This window comes from Mirounga angustirostris, unplaced genomic scaffold (genome assembly GCF_029215605.1).
Source record: "Mirounga angustirostris isolate CCGP_5_RB_7025 unplaced genomic scaffold, mMirAng1.0.hap1 SCAF_5, whole genome shotgun sequence".
In the NCBI taxonomy this organism is placed as follows: Eukaryota; Metazoa; Chordata; class Mammalia; order Carnivora; family Phocidae; genus Mirounga; species Mirounga angustirostris.
In genome coordinates this window covers 57,801,011-57,822,976 of record NW_026991713.1, presented here as the reverse complement: position 1 = coordinate 57,822,976, position 21,966 = coordinate 57,801,011, and the positions used below count along the sequence as shown (strand labels likewise).

Genomic DNA, 21,966 nt, shown 5'->3' with positions numbered 1-21,966 from the left:
GCAGGCAGAGGGAGAGGGAGAAGCAGGCTCCCCATTGAGCAGGGAGCCTGATGTGAGGCTTGATCTCAGGACCCTGGGGTCATGACCTGAGCCGAAGGCAGCTGTTTAACCAACTGAGCCACCCAGGTGCCCCTGAGCACTGGGTATTATATAAGATTGATGAGTCACTGAACTCTACCTCTGAAACTAATAATACACTATATGTTAATTAATTGAATTTAACTTTAAAAAAAAGAACCCCCCCCAAAAAACAACAACCAAAAAAACCCCCCAAAACCCAAAAGGCTCAAATGGGTATTAATGAAATATAGAAAAAGTCTGTGTTTTCACCCCATCCTCCATATACCTAATTCCTTTCTAGTAGCCGTAATTATCAGCTGTTTCTCTTGTATCTTTTTAGAGATACTTGTATGCATATTGTATTAGAATTTGTGAGGTCTTTGTCACTTGTAAAAGGCAGGCTAGAACAAGGATAAGGACTTGATACACCTGATGTATTACTGGCCGGTTGCATATATACATTTTATTTTGATCTGGAAATAGAGTAGGCACACATACCTTTCATATCATTGGGTTAGGCCACTTCCTTCAGGTGTGTAGTATTGCCAGTATTTATTGTTTGGTGAATCAAAAGTATTTCTATAATGAAAAAAAAATTCTATAATGACCAGAGGAGCAGAATCTTTTCATGACTTTGAGTCTTAATAAGACCAGATCCCCAATCTGCCAATCTCGGTATTCTTTGAACAGGTAGTGTGAGGGTGGAAAAGAGGAGTGCTGGTGTTTCCTAACTTCCTGTGGGTTTATGATCTATTTCTGGCTAAAATGAAATTGTGTCAAATGATGAAAATATGGTAAATGATGAGGTAGGGTAAAACAGACTATAGGCAGGCGTTCTCTTTTCCTATCTTTTCTCTATCTGAAAGAGCTGTATGGTGGAAGAGGCAGATACACTTCTCTTTTTGAGCCATGGAGCTCTAATGATGCTGCTTATTCTTGTTCACTTTACCGTTCCTTCCCAGGCCATATATTCTCCTGGACACAGATGATGCACCAGCCAAGCTGAATAGTGGAGTCGTTTGGTAATGCAGAATAACACTCAGTGGGGGCTCAGTTGTGTTCCACACCTATTCTTCCCAAGCAGTTGGCTGTCACGTTCTGACTTCAGCTGCTTAACCCTTAGAGATTCTTCTGTTGTCCTGAGAAGTTATTAAACTCTCTGCTGTACGTTTCCTGGTACATACGAGGTATTACCACACTGACATGTACCCACAAACTGGTGACATGGTTGGTTATTACTTGGGTTGCAGACATGGGCTGTGCTCCCTAAAACCACTATGTCCAAAAGGGCTCTGCCCACCGTAGAATTGCCCATATACTTCAGGGGAGGGCTCTTGCTGTAGTTGGTTTCTGTAAGCACCAGTCTATATAAGAGATTTCCTTTAGCATATTTGAGTCATAGTTCAAATACCTGTGTTCCTTAAATGTTCTACCCTTACTAGACATTACCTATTGCCTGGGAACTTAGAACTCTTCTCTTTCCAGAAGGGAGAAAAACAAAGGATATAGGGTCATGTAAAAGGCTGCTTTATGTGTTTACTCAGCTGTTTGCCCTGGTTTGGGTACTTTCAGTATTTGGGTTTTCTGTACCTTGGTTCTGCTTCACAAAAAGCAAAGCGATATAACAGAGGGAATGCTGAAATAATACTGGGCCTCAGTTTCTAAGTTTCAAAAGAGAGTAACATATCCCCTGTTCTGACCTCACAGAGTTGTCAGGAAGATCAAGTGAAATCATAAATGTGAAAGGATTTAAGACACTGTTAAAGTTTAGACGAATCGACAGAGAACAGAATTCTGTGTTAAATTGTGCCTTGAGCTGGGCGCCTGGGTGGCTCAGTTGGTTAAGCGGCTGCCTTCAGCTCAGGTCATGATCCCAGGGTCCTGGGATCGAGTCCCGCATCGGGCTCCCTGCTCTGTGGGGAGCCTGCTTCTCCCTCTCCCACTCCCCCTGCTTGTGTTCCCTCTCTCGCTGTGTCTCTCTCTGTCAAATAAATAAAATCTAAAAAAAAAAAAATTGTGCCTTGAGGATTTTTACACAGTGAGAAGGTTTTTTATTCAGTTTTGAAGAAAGCAGAGTTTCTCAAGAGCTTCTGACATAAATCTTCCACCCGAGTCTTCAAGGTAGAATGGTTGGTTCATCATTCAGGGTCCCAAAAGGAAACAGATGGCATATCCAAATTGAGTAATTTGAGAAAGATTTAATAAAGAGACTATTTACAGAGGGGTTTAAGAAAATCAGTGAAAGAGAGCAGAGTACCCTATGGCCAGCAATTACAGAGCCTACATTACCTCATTACCTCTAGATCTAATAAAGCAAAGTAGTGAGAGAGATTACCTCAGAATCTGAGAGTAGCTGTATGGAAAGAACTGTGGGCTTCAGTAGTATGCAGCCAAATCATGGTGCTTTGGCAAGAGCTAGGGAAATAAATACTCTGATCTCATTCTCCTCCTACCCTTTGATCTCCTACTGGTGTACATCTGGTTAGCAAATCCAGCTAGAAGCCAGAGGGCAAGGGAGCCTGCACATGCACTCTATATGGTCAGCTGCCAGGTACACAAAGCAAGGTGGGCAAGAGTGGTGAGTGGATCTGGAAGGGCAAATGGATTCCGGGGCAGTATGCTGTGGCTATATGCTTAACTGAGGATTCTGTAGTTATTGTGGCTGAGGGTTTTTAAATATCAGTCGTGTACTTGAGACCCAGTCTGAACACCACTTGGTATAAACATAAATAACTCCCTGGAGGCCGTATGGTTGGTGCACCTTACTGTTACCATCTTGGTAGTCAAGGGATTCGGGAAACAGATTGCTATTAATAGTGGTAAGAGCCATGAAAGAGGAGGAGGAGGAGATGAGCTGGAGGTGATGTCAAGTTTACTTGAGTTAAAAGGAAAGAGTAGAAAGTGCTGACTCAGCTTTTAAAACCAGGTATGGTGGGCGCCTGGGTGGCTCAGATGGTTAAGCGTCTGCCTTCGGCTCGGGTCATGATCCCAGGGTCCTGGGATCGAGTCCTGCATCGGGCTCTCTGCTCCTTGGGAGCCTGCTTCTCCCTCTGCCTCTCTCTCTCTGTCTCTCATGAATAAATAAATAAAATCTTTAAAAAAAAAAATAAATAAAACCAGGTATGGTGGACACATGGTATGTGTTCTCTGGTTCAGGCTCTGCATTTTCCAGAGATGCCTTTTTGTTTTGTTTTGCTGTTAATATTGTTAATGTTTGTTTTTTTAAGGAGAGGAGGAATGTAGGAAATATCCATTTCTTTTTTTTTTAAGCTTATTTATTTTTTTTTTAGTATTCTCTACACCCAACATGGGGTTCGAACTCACAACCCTGAAATCAAAAGTCACATGGTCTTCTGACTGAGCCAGCCAGGCGCCCTGGAAATATCTATCCCTTTCTTGCTCTGATATGATTTAATGGTTGATCTATATTTCCACTTGAATTTTAAGAAAATATATTAATCTTAGGACTTTTCTATCTGGAAATGAAGTAGGCTGATGCCAACCTAAGCTGAATTCTGTGCTAGTTCATGCTAGCCTGTGGCTGTCTAGTATCTTAAGATGTTTTTAGTGGTTGGAATGCCCTCTTCTCTGCACCCATCCCCATCACATTTTTTTTAAAGATTATTTATTTATTTATTAGAGAGAGCAGAGCCAGTGAGTACATGAGTGGGGGGGAGGGGCAGAGGGAGAGGGAGAAGCAGACTCCTGCTGAGCAGGGAGCCTAATTCGGGGCTCGATACCAGGACCCTGGGATCATGACCTGAGCCGAAGGCAGATGCTTAACCAACTGAGCGACCCAGGTGCCCACACTAATCTAATTTCTGTCTCTATAGACTTGCCTGTTCTAGATATTTCATGTGAATAGAATCGTATAATATGTGCTCCTTTGTGGCTGGCTTCTTTCACTTTGCATGTTTTGAAGGTTCATTGATGTTATAGCATGTATCTGTACTTCATTCCTTCTTATAGCTGAATAGTAGTTTCCTGTATGGATATACTACACTTTATCCATTCATCAGTTGATAGACATTTGTGTTGTTTCCACTTTTGGCTATTATAAATAATGCTGCTGTGAAATTTGTGTATAGGTTTTGTGTGGGCATATGTTTTCAGTTCTCCTGGGTACATACTTAGGAGTAGAATTGCTGGGTCATGTGATAACTCTATGTCTAACCATTTTAGAAACTGTCAAACTGTTTTTCAAAGCAGCTGTGTCATTTCACGTGCCCACCAGCAGTGTAGAAGAGTTCCAGATTCTTCATATTCTCGCCAACATTTGTTGATTATAGCATCAAAGTTATTTTTTTATTAAAACCGTAATCTTTTTATTATAGCCATTCTAGTGGATATGAAGTGGTATCCCATTATTACTGTGATTTGCATTTCCTATGGCTCCCCATGAAAAGTTTAATATCCTACACATCCTTCAAGATACCACCGTCTTTTTTGAGAAACTTTTCCCTCAGGAATTAACTGTCTTTTCTTTCATACTCATACAGCTTTGCTTGGATCCCCATTAGCACACATATTTCATTCTGCTAGTTATCTAGATTGTAAGCTCTGGTTTGTGAATTCCTTAATGGCTCCTTGTGGGGGTGTGTTTAAATTTATTATGAAATATTTCACTCATACTCTTATGCATTTGTGAGGCTTGCACATAGTTGGTATTCAGATATTTACTGAATGACTCAAATAGTGCAAAGGGTCTCTTTCTCAGGGAAAGTGGACTTTCTCTTAGAGATATTATGATGAAACTAGGGGAATAATGTATTTTAGACAAAAATGTTCAGATATTGGGACACCTGGCTGGCTCAGTCTGGAGAGCATGGGAGAGCATGCGGCTCTCGATCTTGGAGTCATGAGTCCGAGCCCCATGTGTGGAGTAGAGTTTACTTAAAAAAGAATTTTTTTTTTAAAAGTTCAGGTATGTTGTATGTCCTAGAGACCACCAGCTCCAGGAACATGTCTTATAGATCATCCATATCCAAGTTGCAATAGGAATTTTGATGTCAGGCCACTGGATTGAATATCTGTGAGATTTTTTTAGGGGTTTATTAAAATGATACATGATAGCAAATCCCCTGAGTTTGTTTTACTCCTTTTAGCAAATATCCATTCCTGCATACTATGTGCCAGGAACTTAGCTAGCTCGGCACTAGACATGGGATGGGGTTTTCTCCTGCTCTGATGGTAATAAAGTTAAGGGCCCAGGATGGGGATGACTTTGATGGCAAATGAATGGTTACAGGATTTTTGAATTTTATTAAACCATGCAAAATGAACACTTGATCAGAACCTAATTTTCAGAATAAAGACAATGTTTTATTACATTATAGTTTGATTAACAAATAGCTTATCTGACTGGATCATTCTTTTAAAGATCTGATGAAAACTTAGTGATTGGAAAGTCGGCATTATATCATCTCTACCATTATGATCTCTTGAAAGAGAACAAAAGGAAGAACGCTGTCGTCTCTCCCAGTTTCTTATAACTCAGCAAGACAGGAAACATAAAATTCCTGCTACAGCAAGAAGGGAATTTGATTTTTTTTTTCTGGATGAAGATGGAGGAGTTATACATTTCTGTACCCCCATCCTACCAGCCCTTCCCCTGGTATTTATCCCCAGATATTCTCATGGGATATATCAAAGTGTATTCTCTGCACATCCTTTAAACACTGCCCCACCAATCTTTAGGCTTTTTCCTTACCTCCCTACATGTCTAATACCTCCTAACTAGTCTCACCACCTCTGGTCTCCCACCTCTCTGAACCACTTTGATAATGCGGCTGAGATATGTGATATCGTTTCTCTGTTTATAAACCCATTAATGTTTCCCATTCACTTCCAGAATTAAATCTCCTTCATAAGAACACCGATACCAGTACTCTTCTACTGGATAACTTTACATATTCCTTTGATACATAATATACTACCATCCTTTATTTCTGAAGGCAAATTTAATAATCTCAGGCATCTAAGATTCTAGGCCGAATGCAAGGGTCCTTGTTTAAAGAGTTCACATGTTGGAATTATAGGGCATAGTACAGTTCCAAGTCCTGTTCTTTTTTTTTTTTTTTTTTAAGATTTTATTTATTTGAGAAGGAGAGAGAGCGCATGTGTGTGCACATGAGCAAGGGAAGGGGCAAAGAGAGAGGGAGAAGACGACTCCACACTGAGCAGGGGGCCCAACACGGGCCTAGATCCCAGGACCGAGAGATCATGACCCGAGCTGAAGGCAGATGCTTAACCGACTGAGCCACCCAGGTGCCCCTCCAAGTCCTGTTCTCAATGGCCACTGATCCAGCTGACTTGAGGAGTTCTACCTACATGAATATGAACCAAGGTTATAAGTAAAAACCTGCCAGTTTTTCTTTTTCTTCTAGGAGCAAAACAAAACTACATGTCATTCAAAGGGATGTAATTAGCTGATAGATGCTATAATAGATTTCTTTTTTCTTTTAAACCGATTTTTTGTTTTTTTAAAAGATTTTATTTATTTATATATATATATTTTAAGATTTTATTTATTTATTTGAGAGAGAGAGAATGAGAGACAGATAGCAAGAGAGGGAAGAGGGTCAGAGGGAGAAGCAGACCCCCTGCTGAGCAGGGAGCCCGATGTGGGACTCGATCCCGGGACTCCAGGATCATGACCTGAGCTGAAGGCAGTCGCTTAACCAACTGAGCCACCCAGGCGCCCAAAAGATTTTATTTATTTGTTTGTTTGTCGAGAGAGAGCACAAGCAGGAGGAGCGGCAGGCAGAGGGAGAAGCAGCCTCCCTGCTGAGCAGGGAGCCCGATGTGGGACTCGATCCCAGGACCCTGAGATCGTGACCTGAGCTGAAGGCAGAGGCTTAACCGACAGAGCCACCCAGGCGTTCTGCTGTAATAGATTTCTATCCCTTCCTAAAAAGAACCTCGTATTTCAATTTCTAATAATCCTGGATTTGATGCTCACACGAAAATGACATTTTTTTAGGACAAAGTGATAAAAAGCAAATTAGCTTTAAGATTTAGAGTCTGCTTTGGTTTATGAAATCTACCATAGTACAGGAGGATTAAGGAAATATCTTGCTTTTCAGTTTCTAGCCTAGGCCCTGACAGAGGACCAGTGACCTCCAGAGAACCATTTCAGTAGGAGTCAAGAGAGACAATCCTGCCATATCCTTCTCTCCCCCCATAAGAATATCTCAGTTCTCTGTACCGTTGTACATATTCTCCTTTTCTCTCTTATATAATAGGTAAACATAAATTCTTTTTAAAGACTATTTATTTATTGAGAGAGACACAGTGAGAGAGGGAACACAAGCAGGGGGAGTGGGAGAGGGAGAAGCAGGCTCCCCGCTGAGCAGGGAGCCGGATGCGGGGTTCGATCCCAGGACCCCGGGATCATGACCTGAGCCAAAGGCAGACGCTTAACGACTGAGCCACCCAGGGGCCCCTAAACATAGATTCTTAGTTTATATTAGTTATTGTGTCTGTCCAAATAGTTTCTTTTGTTGAAGCCAGATAGGCTTTACTTAGGGGCTTTCTCAAGTTTGATTGATTGATTGATTGATTATTCATTTTTACCATTTCTCTTTGGAGGCAAACCTATGTGGCAATTTCAGAAGCTGCGTAGGAATATCAAGAGATAAAAGTTTGTGGGGGTTTTTTCAACCATATCTTTTTTTTTCCTAGGAATTTTTCTGGCCTTGCAACCAGTTTATTATCAACTAAGTCATATTTTTAAGTTAAGAGCTAAGACCTTAGTATTAAAACCAAGGTTATAGCTATGTAGCAAACCAGTAACGTCTTTTCAGTTTATCTCTTTCTTCAGTAATAACCCTTGTGTTCTTGTTTGGACAGTCCTGGCATCTTTGATACTTTCTCTTAGAGATGTTCTCTCACGTTGGGAAAGGGGATAGATAAACTCAGGCAAATGGTCTCATGCTACTGGAGATGCTTTTTCTGTCCTTGTTGTTGACGTTGTCATTATCATCATCATCACCCCAGGCCTAGAATCTCCTACTAAGGAGAAAAAGTTTGGCTTTCTCAGCCAGAGGGTAAATAGTAGTAATTCCTTGGAGACAAGGAAAGACATCTATTACCGAATGATCTTTAGCAGTAATGTTATTCTGACCTTGGGAGCAATCATGATTAGAATATAGGTCACAGTCTTGAATGTACTTTAAATCAGGTGGTGCAATTATGATAGTAATGATAATGGAGGGGGTAGTATTTGACCCACTAGTATTTTATTATTACTATTATTATTATTAAAGATTTTATTTATTTATTTGACAGAGCAAGAGAGCACAAGCAGGGGGAGCAGTAGAAGGAGAGGGAGAAGCAGGCTTCCCGCTGAGCAGGGAGCCCGATGTGGGGCTCAATCCCAGGACTCTGGGATCATGACCTGAGCCGAAGGCAGACACTTAACGACTAAGCCACCCAGGTGCCCCAGTATTTGATTATTAAAACTTTTTTTTTTTTTTAAAGATTTTATTTATTTATTTGAGAGAGAGAGAGAATGAGAGAGAGCACATGAGAGAGGGGAGGGTCAGAGGGAGAAGCAGACTCCCTGCCGAGCAGGAAGCCGGATGCGGGACTCGATCCAGGGACTCCAGGATCATGACCTGAGCCGAAGGCAGTCGCTTAACCAACTGAGCCACCCAGGCGCCCCCCAGTATTTGATTATTATTGCAAATCTAGTAATCCAATGGAGATTTCAATGTCATTTTTTTTTTTAAGATTATTTATTTATAGGGGCGCCTGGGTGGCTCAGTCGTTAAGCGTCTGCCTTCGGCTGGGGTCATGTTCCCAGGGTCCTGAGATCGAGCCCCGCATTGGACTCCCTGCTCCATGGGAAGCCTGCTTCTCCCTCTCCCACTCCCCCTGCTTGTGTTCCCTCTCTGGCTATGTCTCTCTGTCAAAAAAATAAGTAAAATCTTAAAAAAAAAAGAAAAGAAAGATTATTTGAGACAGACAGAGAAAGAAAGAGAGCGAGCATGAGTGGTGGGGAGGAGCAGAGGCTGAGGGAGAAGCAGACTCCCGCTGAGCCTGGGGTGGGTGGGGGGTTGCTCCATCCTAGGACCCTGAGATCATGACCCGAGCCAAAGGCAGACACTTACCAGACTGAGCCACCCAGGCGCCCCTTCAATGTCATTCTTAAAATGAGTATTGCCAGGGCGCCTGGGTGGCTCAGATGGTTAAGCGTCTGCCTTCGGCTCAGGCCATGATCCCAGGGTCCTGGGATCGAGTCCTGCATCGGGCTCTCTGCTCCTTGGGAGCCTGCTTCTCCCTCTGCCTCTCTCTCTCTCTGTCTCTCATGAATAATTAAATAAAAATCTTAAAAAAAAAAAAAAAGAGTACTGCCATTTCTAGAGCTGAATGTATGACTTTTTGGCTTTTTTTTGTCTTGTCTGAAAGTTGCTTAAAAATACACACATGCCCCCCGCACTATCCTGCCCTTATTGACTATATCACGTGACTGTCACCATCATCACATGGCTGATTGTTATCACTACCATCACATGGATTGTTCTATATGGGAAATCCTAGTATAAGTGCTGGCAAAGAGAATGGGGACAGGGTTGGGAACTATAATGGGTGTGTGAGAGCTGTAGTAGGTCATGAGTCTTTGGGCCCTCTCAGAATGTGATCTTGGGTCTCTTCTTTGCTGCAGTATAGAGCCAAGGGATAAACTGTGTTTGTGCATGTGGGTGCACATTTTTATTGTGTGTAGTGATAAAGTTAGGAAAATTCCTGCTTCAACATATTTTAGCCCAAGCAAAGATTTTATTTTAAAGTTTGCTCAAGGTCAGGGCCTTAAAATAGAAGAAGCACATTTCACATTAATTAAGATTCTTTGTGGGGGGAAGATTTCCTCTCTTTGATATTCATGTTTCTCTTTTTCTTCTGTTAGTACTGCTTGCCCTCCACACCACCACCAAAAAGCATTTGAGAGGGAAGCAATTCCAAATAGATTAATATTATAAAGTGCTTTGAGCCTAGGGAGAACTGGAATATGAGTATGGTATATTATAGGTAACTATGCAAATTTAGGGTATTATGAACCCGATATAAATGTAAACACTAAAAGCCTGATTAGAACATAGGATTTAGGGGCCCTGGGTGGCTCAGTCGGTTAAACGTCTGCCTTTGGCTCAGGTCATGATCTCAGGGTCCTGAGATCGAGCCCCACATCAGGCTCCCTGCTCAGTGGAAGCCTGCTTCTCCCTCTCCCACTCCCCCTGCTTGTGTTCCCTCTCTCGCTGTCAAATAAATAGGTAAAATCTTAAAAAAAAAAAAAAAGAACATAAGGATTTAAAATATCCATGAGGAATGGATCCATGTTCCAGCCAACTTGGTATTTGCCTCTAACAGAAGTACCTTAAAAATGTAGCAGAGTCTGCTTGCCTGTCCTGCTATCAGTAGTAAAAGATAAGGGATACTTGTTCCAAATCTTGGGTTTCCTTGACCATAATGTATCTATTGTTCATTCACTTAAACTTTTAAAAAATTTGTAAGCAACTTAGGACTAAATCCCTATTAGTATGGTAACAAATTTCAGTTTTTACTGGTAATTAGTATTTTTACATGGTCATTAGTATTTCATTTTATTTGTCTAAGTTTACAGTAATGTTCAAGCTCCTACAGGGATTTTGCAGTTCTCATATTCTACAGTGTTTTGAATCATCTATGTTAAACTTATTTATACTTTCATGATTTGATAAAGTTTTATTATTTTGTCTTCATCATTTTTAAATAGAACTTAGATTTTATTAGCCCTGTCTCATTACATAGGTTATTTAAGAGGCATACACTCTGTTCTCCAGTCGCAGTATGATAAAAACATTCTACTATAACAAAGTACCTTTTTTAAAAACCTTTAACAAGCTTATTTTGGCCTCTCATTATTCATGAAAGATAGGTAAAAACAGTTGTATATGTTCTTATTCTATGGCAGAGAGGAATTCCTTTAGTTAGTTTTGTTTTTACTCTCTATTGAGTTAATTGCTGTTAAAGTTTGGACTCATTCTTTCCAAGGAGCTAGAATCTTCCTCACTTTCCAGTATCTAAATGTATAATCTTCTGACCTTCTATTCTACCTGTCTCTCTGCAGCCCTATGTGTCATTGTCTCAGCAGATGGCACCACCTAGTCCAAGCAACAGTACCCCGAACAGCAGCAGTGGGAGCAATGGAAATGACCAGTTGAGCAAAACCAACCTCTATATCCGGGGATTGCAACCAGGCACTACTGACCAGGACCTTGTCAAATTGTGCCAGTCGTAAGTTGGGGAACATGTGGGTAGGCTTTGAGGGCCAGTACGGATTTGGTGATACTGGCTTCTTGCCAGATACTCGTGTCCTGAAATGCAGTCCTGTTTGTCACAAGATTTCTTAGCAGCCCCTCTTAAAGAAATTCTACCCACTACTAATATATAAAACCTTTATATGTTCCTCTGAGGAAAGTCAGGATGGGGCTGGCCTTTGAAGCCTAATATGTGACTGTTTCCAGTATGCTCCCAGAACTTATGGTCTTTGTGGAAAGACTCCTGTCCTTACACCTCAAACAGCAGTGCTCAATGCCCTGGGACGCTTGAGTGGCTTAGTCACTTGAGCGTCTGCCTTCGGCTCAGGTCATGACCCCAGGGTCCTGGGATCGAGCCCCGCATCGGGCTCCCTGCTCAGTGGGGAGCCTGCTCCTCCCTCTGCCTGCCGTTCCCCTTGCTTGTGCTCTCTCTCTCTCTCTGACAAATAAATAAATAAAATCTAAAAAAAAAGAAAGAAATGCTCAATGTCCCTAAGGATACTGATTAGAAGGCAGTGAGAGCCGGCAGTAGGGACAGAAGAAAGTGGAACTAGCTAATCGAATTGTACACTGAGGAGAGTTTTTGCTGATACAGATAATCCCAGTGACCCGGAGGAGCTCTCAAATTAGTGGATGAAGGCGAAGGTGGAGAAAGAGGCTGTCACTCTGCATCTACCCCCTACAGACCTTTCGGGGTTCTTCACAGTAGATTTGAGTCATGCGGTTGACATAACTACCATGGAATTAGCCCCTTTGGGAATGCTGGAAAAATTGCAAGAGTCCAAAGATGCCAGCTCAGTTCTGTTTGGCGGAAAAATATGGCCTTCAAATGATATATTTGGGGGAACGGTTAGAGGAAGAAGTCTGGGGGTGGGGAGGGGGAAAATTGTTTGGGTAAGTGAATGGTAGAAAGAAGTAGAAATAGGAACCTAGACTGTGTAATTGCCATCTTTGAAACTTTTTATTGATATATAACAAACATAGAGAAAAGCGCACAAATCGTAAATATATATACAGCAGTGACTTCACGAAGTGAACATAGCCGCGTAACAGTCCCATGTGACCAGGTCAAGAAATAGAACATTACCAGCTCTTCTGAAGCCCACCTCTCTATTTCTATCCCTCCTGCCCCCAACCAATCTACCGTTTGGATTCTAAATGGTTGGTGTGGTTTGTTTGAACTTCATGTAAAGACAATGCTAGAGCATACATGCCCTTCTATGTCTGGCTTCTTTTGCTCTTTTTGTTTCTTTGTTTGTTATTTGTAAGATTCCTCTATATTGTTGCGTGTAGCAAAACTTTGTTTATTCTTACTGCTTTATAGAATTCCTTCATAGGAATATACCATAGTTTATTTACCCATTCTACTGTTGCTGGACATTTGAATTGTTTCCAGTTTGTGACTATTATGAATATGAATAGTGCTGCCATGAACTTGTTCATGGCTTCTGGTGCATATGTGTACACATTTATGTTGGGTATATACCTAGGAGTAAAATTACGGAGTCACGGGATGTACATATGTTCAGCTTTTGTAGATACTACTAAGTGATTTTCTGAAGTGGTTAAACTAATCCAAACTCCCACAACAGTATATGTAAATTCCAGCTGTCCCAAATCCTGGAAAGGCAGAACATTCTGCCCCCAAAATGTAGTTGTAGAAGTCATCAGAGATATTTTGTAAGTCCCTTATTCTTCTGAGGTTTGGTACATTTTTGCTAGCACTGGGCTGCGTAAACTCAGTTTCTAAAGGCTAGGCATACGTGTAAAACTCACCTTGCTAGAAAAGTATTTAAATGGAAGTGAGGGGACTTAGTCTAGGACTAGTAATTTTTGAGGGGAATGGGAATTGGCAGAAATGTTGATTTATGAGGGAAAAGACTATCATATCAGGCTAGTTCTTTGATTTCTGTACCCTGTGTTTCTTGTCCTAAATATAATGTGCTACAAAAATCCTCTCACTCCACAAGACAGACAAAAACTCAGTTCTACTTCACTATACTTTTATTTATTTATTTATTTTTTAAGATTTTATTTATTTATTTGACAGAGAGAGACACAGCGAGAGAAGGAACACAAGCAGGGGGAGTGGGAGAGGGAGAAGCAGGCTTCCCGCCGAGCAGGGAGCCCGATGTGGGGCTGGATCCCAGGACCCCGGGATCATGACCTGAGCCGAAGGCAGACGCTTAACGACTGAGCCACCCAGGCACCCCAACTTCACTATACTTTTAGACTTTCATTTTGCTCTTCCCAACAGTTGCCTTACCTTAGTGTCTGAAGGGATGAGAGTACTCAGGGTCATGATATGGGCTAGAACCAAGGAGCCCGATAGGGGACTATGGAGGAGTAGAAATGAGGCAGGGAAAGACTAGGTGCTAGATGAATTATGACAAAAAAGGAGGCTGAGAAGAGCAGATGGCTGGAACCCTTATGGATGCTGTGAGCTGGGAGTTAACTTTCTAGGAAGGGTGTTTACCATGCCTAGAGGGACTTCCTGTTTTTGTCCCAGTTGTGGCTCTGGTTGTAGGGGACGTGAATGTTGCTGGATGCTAACCCCTGCTGCTGGTTAGAGGCCTGGAGTCTGAGACTGGAACCCCTGACTGTCTGGAGGGGCTTCTTCCTCTAGGAGCAAGCAGCAGCAGCCAGCTGTTGCCAGCTGCAGTGGAAGCTCTGGGCTCTAAGTCTCAGCCCACGCAGACCCTGGGGCCTTGCTAAAGATGGCAGCATATATGTCCTCCCACCGGTCTCATGCATCCCTTCCCTTGCCTACATCTGGGAAAGAATCCAAATAGGTGGCCCTGAAGGGCTAGGAGCACCACATTCATGCCCACCACCATTTTAATGTGTTCTTTTCCCAACCTCCAGACCACTGCTTGGCTTATTCTGTCTAATCCATTGGGTGACAGAAGCCCCACCAAAAAAGTCAGTGAGAGGCTGCCAAGGAGCAAAACAAATATATCAATCATCATAATGTTCTTTAGGGATGGGGGGAACCCCCACAATACTTGTTTGGGGTATTGGCCTCGTATTCAGTCCCTGCCAACTGTTTTCAGTTAAATCCTGTACTTCTGATTCTGTTAGTGATTTCTGTCCTCCTGTATCTTTAATATTTTCACCTTCCTAGAGTGGAATGTAGAGACTTCTTTCTGGTGGAACACTTCTAGTATAGTCCTGCCCTGTGGTACTGCACTGCTCAAGTTCGGGGAACTCCACATGCCTCTGCTGCCAAAGTATAATTTTCAAAAAGTTGAAAAACATGACTCCTACAAAGATAGGTAAACACATACTCAAGGTTTATTTCATTCATGAATAAGGGAACCAACAGGATGCTAAATGAGTTCAAAGAGCGTTTGAGGGACTGAGTGTAGGTACTGAAGAAAGAGTGTTGGAATAAGATTGCTAGGTTATAAACAAAACTGGTTCATATCCTGTGGGACATTATAAAACAGTAACCTTTGGGATTCTCTTTTGTACTGGACAGAAATTATTGGCATTGGGGCACTGGGTGGCTCAGTCGGTTGAGCATCTGACTCTTGATTTTGGCTCAGGTCATGGTCTTGGGGTCATGGGATCAAGCCCCACATTGGGCTCTGTGCTCACCACGGAGTCTGCTTGTCCCCTCTCCCTCTGCCCCCCCCCAATAAATAAATAAATAAACAGTTTTAAAAACTAAAAAAAAAAGAAATTTGCATTTCTACTGGACAAAATCTACAAGCTAATACGTATCTTTGCAAGGTCTGGACTCTAATCAGTAGTAAATAGTAAGTCAAAGAAACATCCCCCTAGATAATGAAATATATTTCAAATGAGCCTTTTAGACAGTATTCCAGAACGACACTGAAAGGATATGCAGTCTTCATTTTGTCTTATTGTCATGTTTTGGGTAATTTTACTAACACTGTTGTTGCACCTGGTCTTATACCCATTCATCTCCCTAACATGCTCGGGTCTTGACAGTGAGAAATAGAAATCTTAGAATAAAGCAAAGCAGGAGAGAGAACGGCTTGCATTAAGGTTGAGGTTCCTTGAATATAAAACAATAATAATAGCAGTTAAGAACTTCCAAGTGTTTACCATGTGGTAGACATTAGTGCTTTATATTCATGAATTCATTTCATATTCCCAACAATCCGGTCTCCATGGATGATGAGACTGAGGCCCCGGAAGGTTAAATGACTTGTCCAAGATGGCGGATAGCTACAAAGTGGCAGAACCAGGGTTTGAACAAACGCAGTTTGGCTCAGGTTAACCTTCGCCCGGGGTGGGGAACAGGGTGTCAGAGAAGAGAAGTGTCTATAGGTTTTTCCTAGGAGGAATGGTGTTTCTCCAAAAGAAGGTAAGTAATTATTAAGGATTATAGTTAGTCTGCAAGGAATCTAGCCAGAGCTGCGTACACACTCTGCTATGTGGACATCACCAAGCTGCTTTCCCAGAAGACAATAGTCTCTTTCCAACTCATATCTGAGCCTTAGGTGGGGAAGAAGAGAGAAATGTGTTGATATTGTAAGGACTACAGTTACCTTATTTCTTGTAGGCACCTTTGGAGAATGGGTTTGTATGATAAGCGTGACATTTTAAATTCATTTCTTCTTGTTTTTATTAAGGTTTGAGTGGGAACAGTTGTGAAGAAAGGGCATGGATTCATCCAGATGTCTCAGTCTCTGTCCTGTTCCAAATTCCTGCCCCCATTTTCTTTTTCTTTTTAATGCTATTGTTTTGTTTTGTTTTTTAAGATTTTATTTATTTATTTGACAGAGAGAGACAACGAGAGAGAGAGAGAGAGAGAGAGAGAGAGAGAGAGAGAGAGAGAGAGAGAGAACACAAACACAAGCAGGGGGAGTGGGAAAGGGAGAAGCAGGCTTCCCGCTGAGCAGGGAGCCCGATGATGCGGGGCTTGATCCCAGGACCCTGGGATCATGACCTGAGCCGAAGGCAGACGCTTAACGACTGAGCCACCCAGGCGCCCCTCACTTTGCATTTTCTTTTCCCTCAGATATGGCAAGATTGTCTCCACTAAGGCCATCCTGGACAAGAGCACAAACAAATGCAAAGGTGAGAGAACAGCTGTCTTTGGTGATGGAGAGTGACTGCGAGTGAGGCCTCCCCTTGCCTCTGCACTTCACTGCGCTGCGCTCCTAGGACCCAGTGAGGGGAGGAGTCTCTAAGGCTTTCAGGCTTAAAAGACTAGTAGATATTTAGATTGTTTGGTGACCAGAGAGCTAGAGCTGAAAATGCTATTTTGGGGACCCAAGGCTAGAAGCCTGCAGAGTGCCTGTGAGTCTCTTGAGCTTACTTTGTACTTCATGTTTCCATGAAGATGCCCCGGATTGGAGGGTGGGTGTGGGTAGGTAAGCTTATTTCTACTTAGTAAAGCCTTGTAAAAGCTTGTGGTGGTGACAGTGGTGGGGTGACCTGGTGGGTGTTCCTTTGTAAGGATGAATAGCTTTGTTGAGATTTCGAGCAGCTGTAGGTGGGGATGAAGAGAGGAAGGAGGGAAAGGACCGTCTGTTGGGGTGGGGTGGGGCTTCTCGCAGGCGGCTGGCTATCTGCAGTGCAGAGGCCCTATTCGAACATGCCTAGCGTTCCTGGGATGTGGCTAGAAAACAGAAAAGAGTTCTGTTAGGGGTGGGGGCTGCGGATTGTTAAAAGAGCCTAGTTTCTGAAACCTCCGGTTTCTTAGTGGGGACGGAAAAAGGCAAGAACACCACAAAGACTTCGCTGCACTTGGCATTCTTAGCTGTAAAATAGACCAAATCTCATGGGGTTTGAAGAGCACACGGATAACCACCTGAAACCTCTTAATTTCTTTCTCTCCCTACCACTTCTGTTCCATGGATCATAACTCTTCCTCTGTCTCCTGAAAAGCCTGGCCTCCTACCTCCCTTACACCCCCACCTCCCAGTGATGCTGTTTCCCTGTTCCAGGCTATGGCTTTGTGGACTTCGACAGTCCTTCAGCCGCACAGAAAGCTGTCACGGCACTGAAAGCCAGTGGTGTGCAGGCTCAGATGGCAAAGGTAAGTCTTCTGCCCCGTGTCTGTTCCCCAGAGGGCTGGTGGTTAGCACCACAGGGCCAGGTCTAAGGCTTCCTTCCAGAGGGTTTAAGGCCATGAACCTGATGGGCAAGGGCTATCTGCAGCACTTTTTGACTATCTGGCCAAAGTCAGGCTGGGTCCCATGGAGTACCCCTTGGCTGCTAGAGGAAGGTGGTCTTCAAAATCTATGGCAGGTAGCTCTGTTGCTCTCATCAAGTATTATAATGTAATCAGGTGAGAGGGTCAAGACGCTTCCCTTTCTCTTTCTCTTTCCCCATTTCCACCCTGGCCCCACTTCCCTACAAAGCAGCTTGTGGTAGTTTTGCAACATCCTCGGAAGCAGCGAGTTGTGCAGCTCAGAAGTTCAGAGCCTTGCTCTCCACCTCCCCATGCTGTTCTCCCTTGGTGCGTGTTTGGGGGATAGGGGAGGTAGGGTAGGAGAGTTGCTAGGGGTGGGGGAGAGGGAAGCCACAGCAAGGAAGGAAACTGTCCCTCCTTGTCACATCTCCCTGGAGCTTTTATTTTAATCCAACTTACTAGAAAACTCGAGGCTTTTCTATCCCTTTTTTGTGGTGGGATTGCCCCCTTGCCTTCTTGAAGTCCTTGTAGAGCTGATGAGGCAGGCTGCCGGTCCCCCTGCACTGTCTGGTGGAAGAGAGACAAAGCCCTAAGGGGTTGAAGTTGCTGGTGACCCAGTGTCTAGGGCAGTGACTGCTTTAATTCTTAAAAATACAGATCTGGGAAGTTACTGCCATTTTGCACCTTCTGCCCCCTGGAGGGGCTCTTCCACCTCTTCTTGCCGGAAAAGAACCCTCTGACAACGGAGTTTAGGAGCTTTCAGAGTTCTTATGAGACTAGAGCTCTCCGGGCTGCCTGGTGACCCAGTGACTCTCCATCAGGCCCCTAGCGCAGCCCCCAGCGCAGCCCCCAGCACATTGCCTTCCCTTTCCCCTTCTCCCCCTTCCTGCTCTCTCTCCACTGGGCAGTCAACAGGCATTCCTACTCCGAGGGTTCCGCTGTGGCCGGAAGAGGAGGGAGGGGGCTTACTTAAAACAGCCGGCAGGGGAGCTCGTCCTAGAGAATCCAGCCCGGCAATAGGCTGTTGGCCGAGGAGCGTTGCTCTGCCTCGTTCTTAAAGAGACAGCTAAAACGTCATCAGTGGGCTTGTAAAGTACTAGAAGTAGTAAGTCTGCTTTTTTTTTTTTTTGGCTGGACTCAACGTACAATCCATGGTAGTGGGACTAGGTGTTATAAATAGTTAAGATTTCCTTTGTTTATGTGGGCCCCTTCCTACTATGTCTTTTCTGAGATGTCATTCTGTGATGAGGGCTGAGGGTGGGGGAGGGATAAGAGTTGTGAGCTTCATTTCCTCCCTTTTTTTCCCACAGCAACAGGAACAGGACCCCACAAATTTATACATATCAAACCTTCCACTCTCCATGGATGAGCAAGAACTAGAGGGGATGCTGAAGCCTTTTGGCCAGGTTATCTCCACTCGAATCCTCCGAGACACCAGTGGGACCAGCAGAGGGGTTGGCTTTGCAAGGTGAGGGATGCCAGAATGGGAAATGATGAGGTTAATGAAGAATGTCCCTTAGAAGGTCACCAAAAAAGTCTGTGCCCCCTCCCTCAAGGGACCAGACTCTTGGCCTAACGTACTTGACAGTGAATCAGAAGTTCATTTAAACTATAGGTCACAGTACTTAAATACCCATTTGCCCTCAAAATCTTTATCCTTTCCCCACTATTTCTTGCTACTCTAGCAATTGTTCCTTTGATCCAGACCCAAGCAGAATAAAATAATTCTGTATCCTTTTATATAGATAATGAAACCAGAGTCTCCACTGTGAAGTGATTTGCCCGGGGTCCCCCAGCAGTGGGTGGTAGAACAGTACCCTAATCCTTCTGGCTTCAAGATCAGTGGGATGAAGTAGAAGATGTGTTCTTCCTTTTCAGTTCTGTTGAGAGACTTAGATTCTGGAACCAACCCTGCCACTAACTGCCCCTGTGATATCAGACCTTTCTGAGCCTTGGTTTACTCTGTGGAGAGTGATTTAGATGAGTGATTTTCTTCAGGCGTTCCCTGGAGCTGTGGAGTTCTCCAGGGTGCCCTCTTCTGAGCCTAGGTGTCATTGTAGAGCTTCGGCCTCTTTCAGCCCACTGAAGAAATGGTTCTGCTTTTATTTTAAGATTTTGTTTGAGGGGCTCCTGGGTGGCTCAGTTGTTGGGCGTCTGCCTTTCGGCTCAGGTCATGATCCCAGGCTCCTGGGACTGAGCCCCGCATCGGGCTCCCTGCTCAGCGGAAGCCTGCTTCTCCCTCTCCCACTCCCCCTGCTTGTGTTCCCTCTCTTGCTGTCTCTCTCTCTGCCAAATAAATAAATAAAATCTTAAAAAAAAAAAAAGATTTTGTTTGAAAGGAGACTGTTGCTTTTTCTGAAAGTTTGAAAACTATTGGAATACATGATCTGAAGGTCCCATTTTGTTTTATAATACCTTGTCTGGTCCAGGAACACTCTCTTACTCTGGAGTGTTTCTCCAGATCTTGGGAACAAGGAATAGGGCCTCTTCCGTAGCCAACTCAATCTTGGTAGCACCACCTGCTGGCAATCCCAAGTATAACTAAAAGAGAGTTCTTAGGCTTGTGGTCATCAAACTGTTTTTGCTCCCACTTTTTTTAAAATTTAAATTCAATTAATTAACATATATAATATTATTAGTTCCAGGGGTAGAGTTTAGTGATTGATCAGTTGCATATAAAACCTAGTGCTCATTACATCATGTGCCCTCCCCCATCACCCAGTTACCCCATCCCCTCCCACCTCCCCTCCAGTAACCCTGTTTGTTTCCTATTGTTAAGAGTCTCTTATGGTTTGCCTCCCTCTCTGATTTTGTCTTGTTTTATTGTTCCCTCCCTTCCCCTATGATCCTCTGTTTTGTTTCTTAAATTTCACATATGTGTGAAATCATATAATTGTCTTTCTCTGATTGGCTTATTTAGCTTAGCATAATACCTTCTAGTTCCAGCCACATTGTTGCAAATGGTAAGATTTCATTTTTTTTTTTTATGGCTGAGTAATATTCCATTGTATATATTTACCACATCTTCTTTATCCATTCGTCTGTTGATGGACATCTGGGCTCTTTCCACATTTTGGCTATTGTGGACATTGCTGCCATAAACATTGGGGTGCAGGTGCCCCTTCAGATCACTGTTTGGCTCCCACACTTTTTTTTTTTAAGATTTTATTTATTTGACAGCACGCAAGCAGGGAGAAGTGGCAGGCAGAGGGAGAAGCAGGCTCCCTGCTGAGCCAGGAGCCCGATGCGGGGCTCGATCCTAGGACCCTGGGATCATGACCCGAGCTGAAGGCAGATGCTTAACGACTGAGCCACCCAGGCGCCCCACCTCCCACACTCTTTTAAAGCAGAGGTTCTCAACCTTTTTCAGTTCATGGCACCTTAAGTTGTGTCAATAATTTTTTTTTTGCTCTAGACCAAAAGAAATACTTAAGGGGCACCTGGCTGACTCAGTTGGTAGAGCATGTGATTTTTGATCCTGGGGTTGTGAGTTTGAATCCCACATTGGGAGTTGAGTTTACTTAAAAAAAAAGAGGGGAGCTTGGGTGGCTCAGTTGGTCAAGCATCCAACTCTTGATTTTGGCTCCAGTCATGATCTCAGGGTCATGAGATCAATCCCTGCGTGGGGCTCTGCGTTCAGTGTAGAGTCTACTTGTCCCTCTCCCTCTGCTCCTCCCCCCACTTGCTCACTTGCTCGATCAAGCTCTAAGTAAATAAATGAATAAAATCTTAAAAAAAAAGAGGAAAAATATTTTTATTCCATTCTTAAATAACTATACTTTCTATACTTACTAATGGAATGTGTACCTGTTGAACACTTCACAGCTTCTCAAACCTTGGAATCAGATTGGACACTTACACCCTCATTTCCTGTCACACATTGGTTTTCTTATGGTATTTGCTTTTGTCATAGCAACCATGGAAAAAACAGCTTTGCAAAAATACATTATTAAAAGGATCGTAGCGTGATCCAGTGTTGAAATGGTGACCTTTTAGAGTTAGTAGTCCACACAGTATCCAATAGATGTTGCTGTATTTTCTTCAGAAAGTTAAAAAAATCCCCTGCCTGTGCCTCTGTGAGCTCACCACAGTGGCACGGGGTGCCTCGGAGCCCAGTTTGGAAACTGGTTTTGAAGAGTTGAAAACCCGTGAAATCTCTTGCATGTTCCTATGCTACTACCTATACATTTTCTTCATACATTTAGATCTTGGGGAATCTAATTTCCAGCAAATTACAAATATCGACATTTTAAATAAAACTGTCGGGATGCCTGGGTGGCTCAGTGGGTTGGGTATCTACCTTCGGCTGGGGTCGTGATCCCAGGGTTCTGGAATCGGGTCCCGCATCAGGCTCCCTGCTCGGCGGGAAGCCTGTTTCTCCCTCTGCCTGCTGCTCGCCCTGCTTGTGGTCGCTCTCTCTCCCCAAATAAATAAATAAAATCTTGAAAACAAACAAACAAATAAACAAAAACTGTCAAGTTGGGACGCCTGGGTGGC

At 43.3% G+C, this 21,966-nt stretch overlaps 1 protein-coding gene across 5 annotated transcripts in view; it reads left to right on the top strand.

Annotated features, from left to right (window-relative positions):
* Positions 1-21,966, top strand: part of RBMS2 (RNA binding motif single stranded interacting protein 2) — a 67,964-nt gene that overhangs the window by 32,546 nt on the left and 13,452 nt on the right. For all 5 annotated transcript variants that reach the window (XM_045873181.3, XM_045873179.3, XM_064591074.1 and 2 more), the window contains 4 exons: positions 11,168-11,334; positions 16,351-16,409; positions 17,282-17,373; positions 18,780-18,937. In XM_045873181.3, coding sequence (XP_045729137.1) covers positions 11,192-11,334; positions 16,351-16,409; positions 17,282-17,373; positions 18,780-18,937 — 452 coding nt within the window. In that variant the 5' untranslated portion in view covers positions 11,168-11,191. The remainder of the gene's footprint in view (positions 1-11,167; positions 11,335-16,350; positions 16,410-17,281; positions 17,374-18,779; positions 18,938-21,966) is intronic.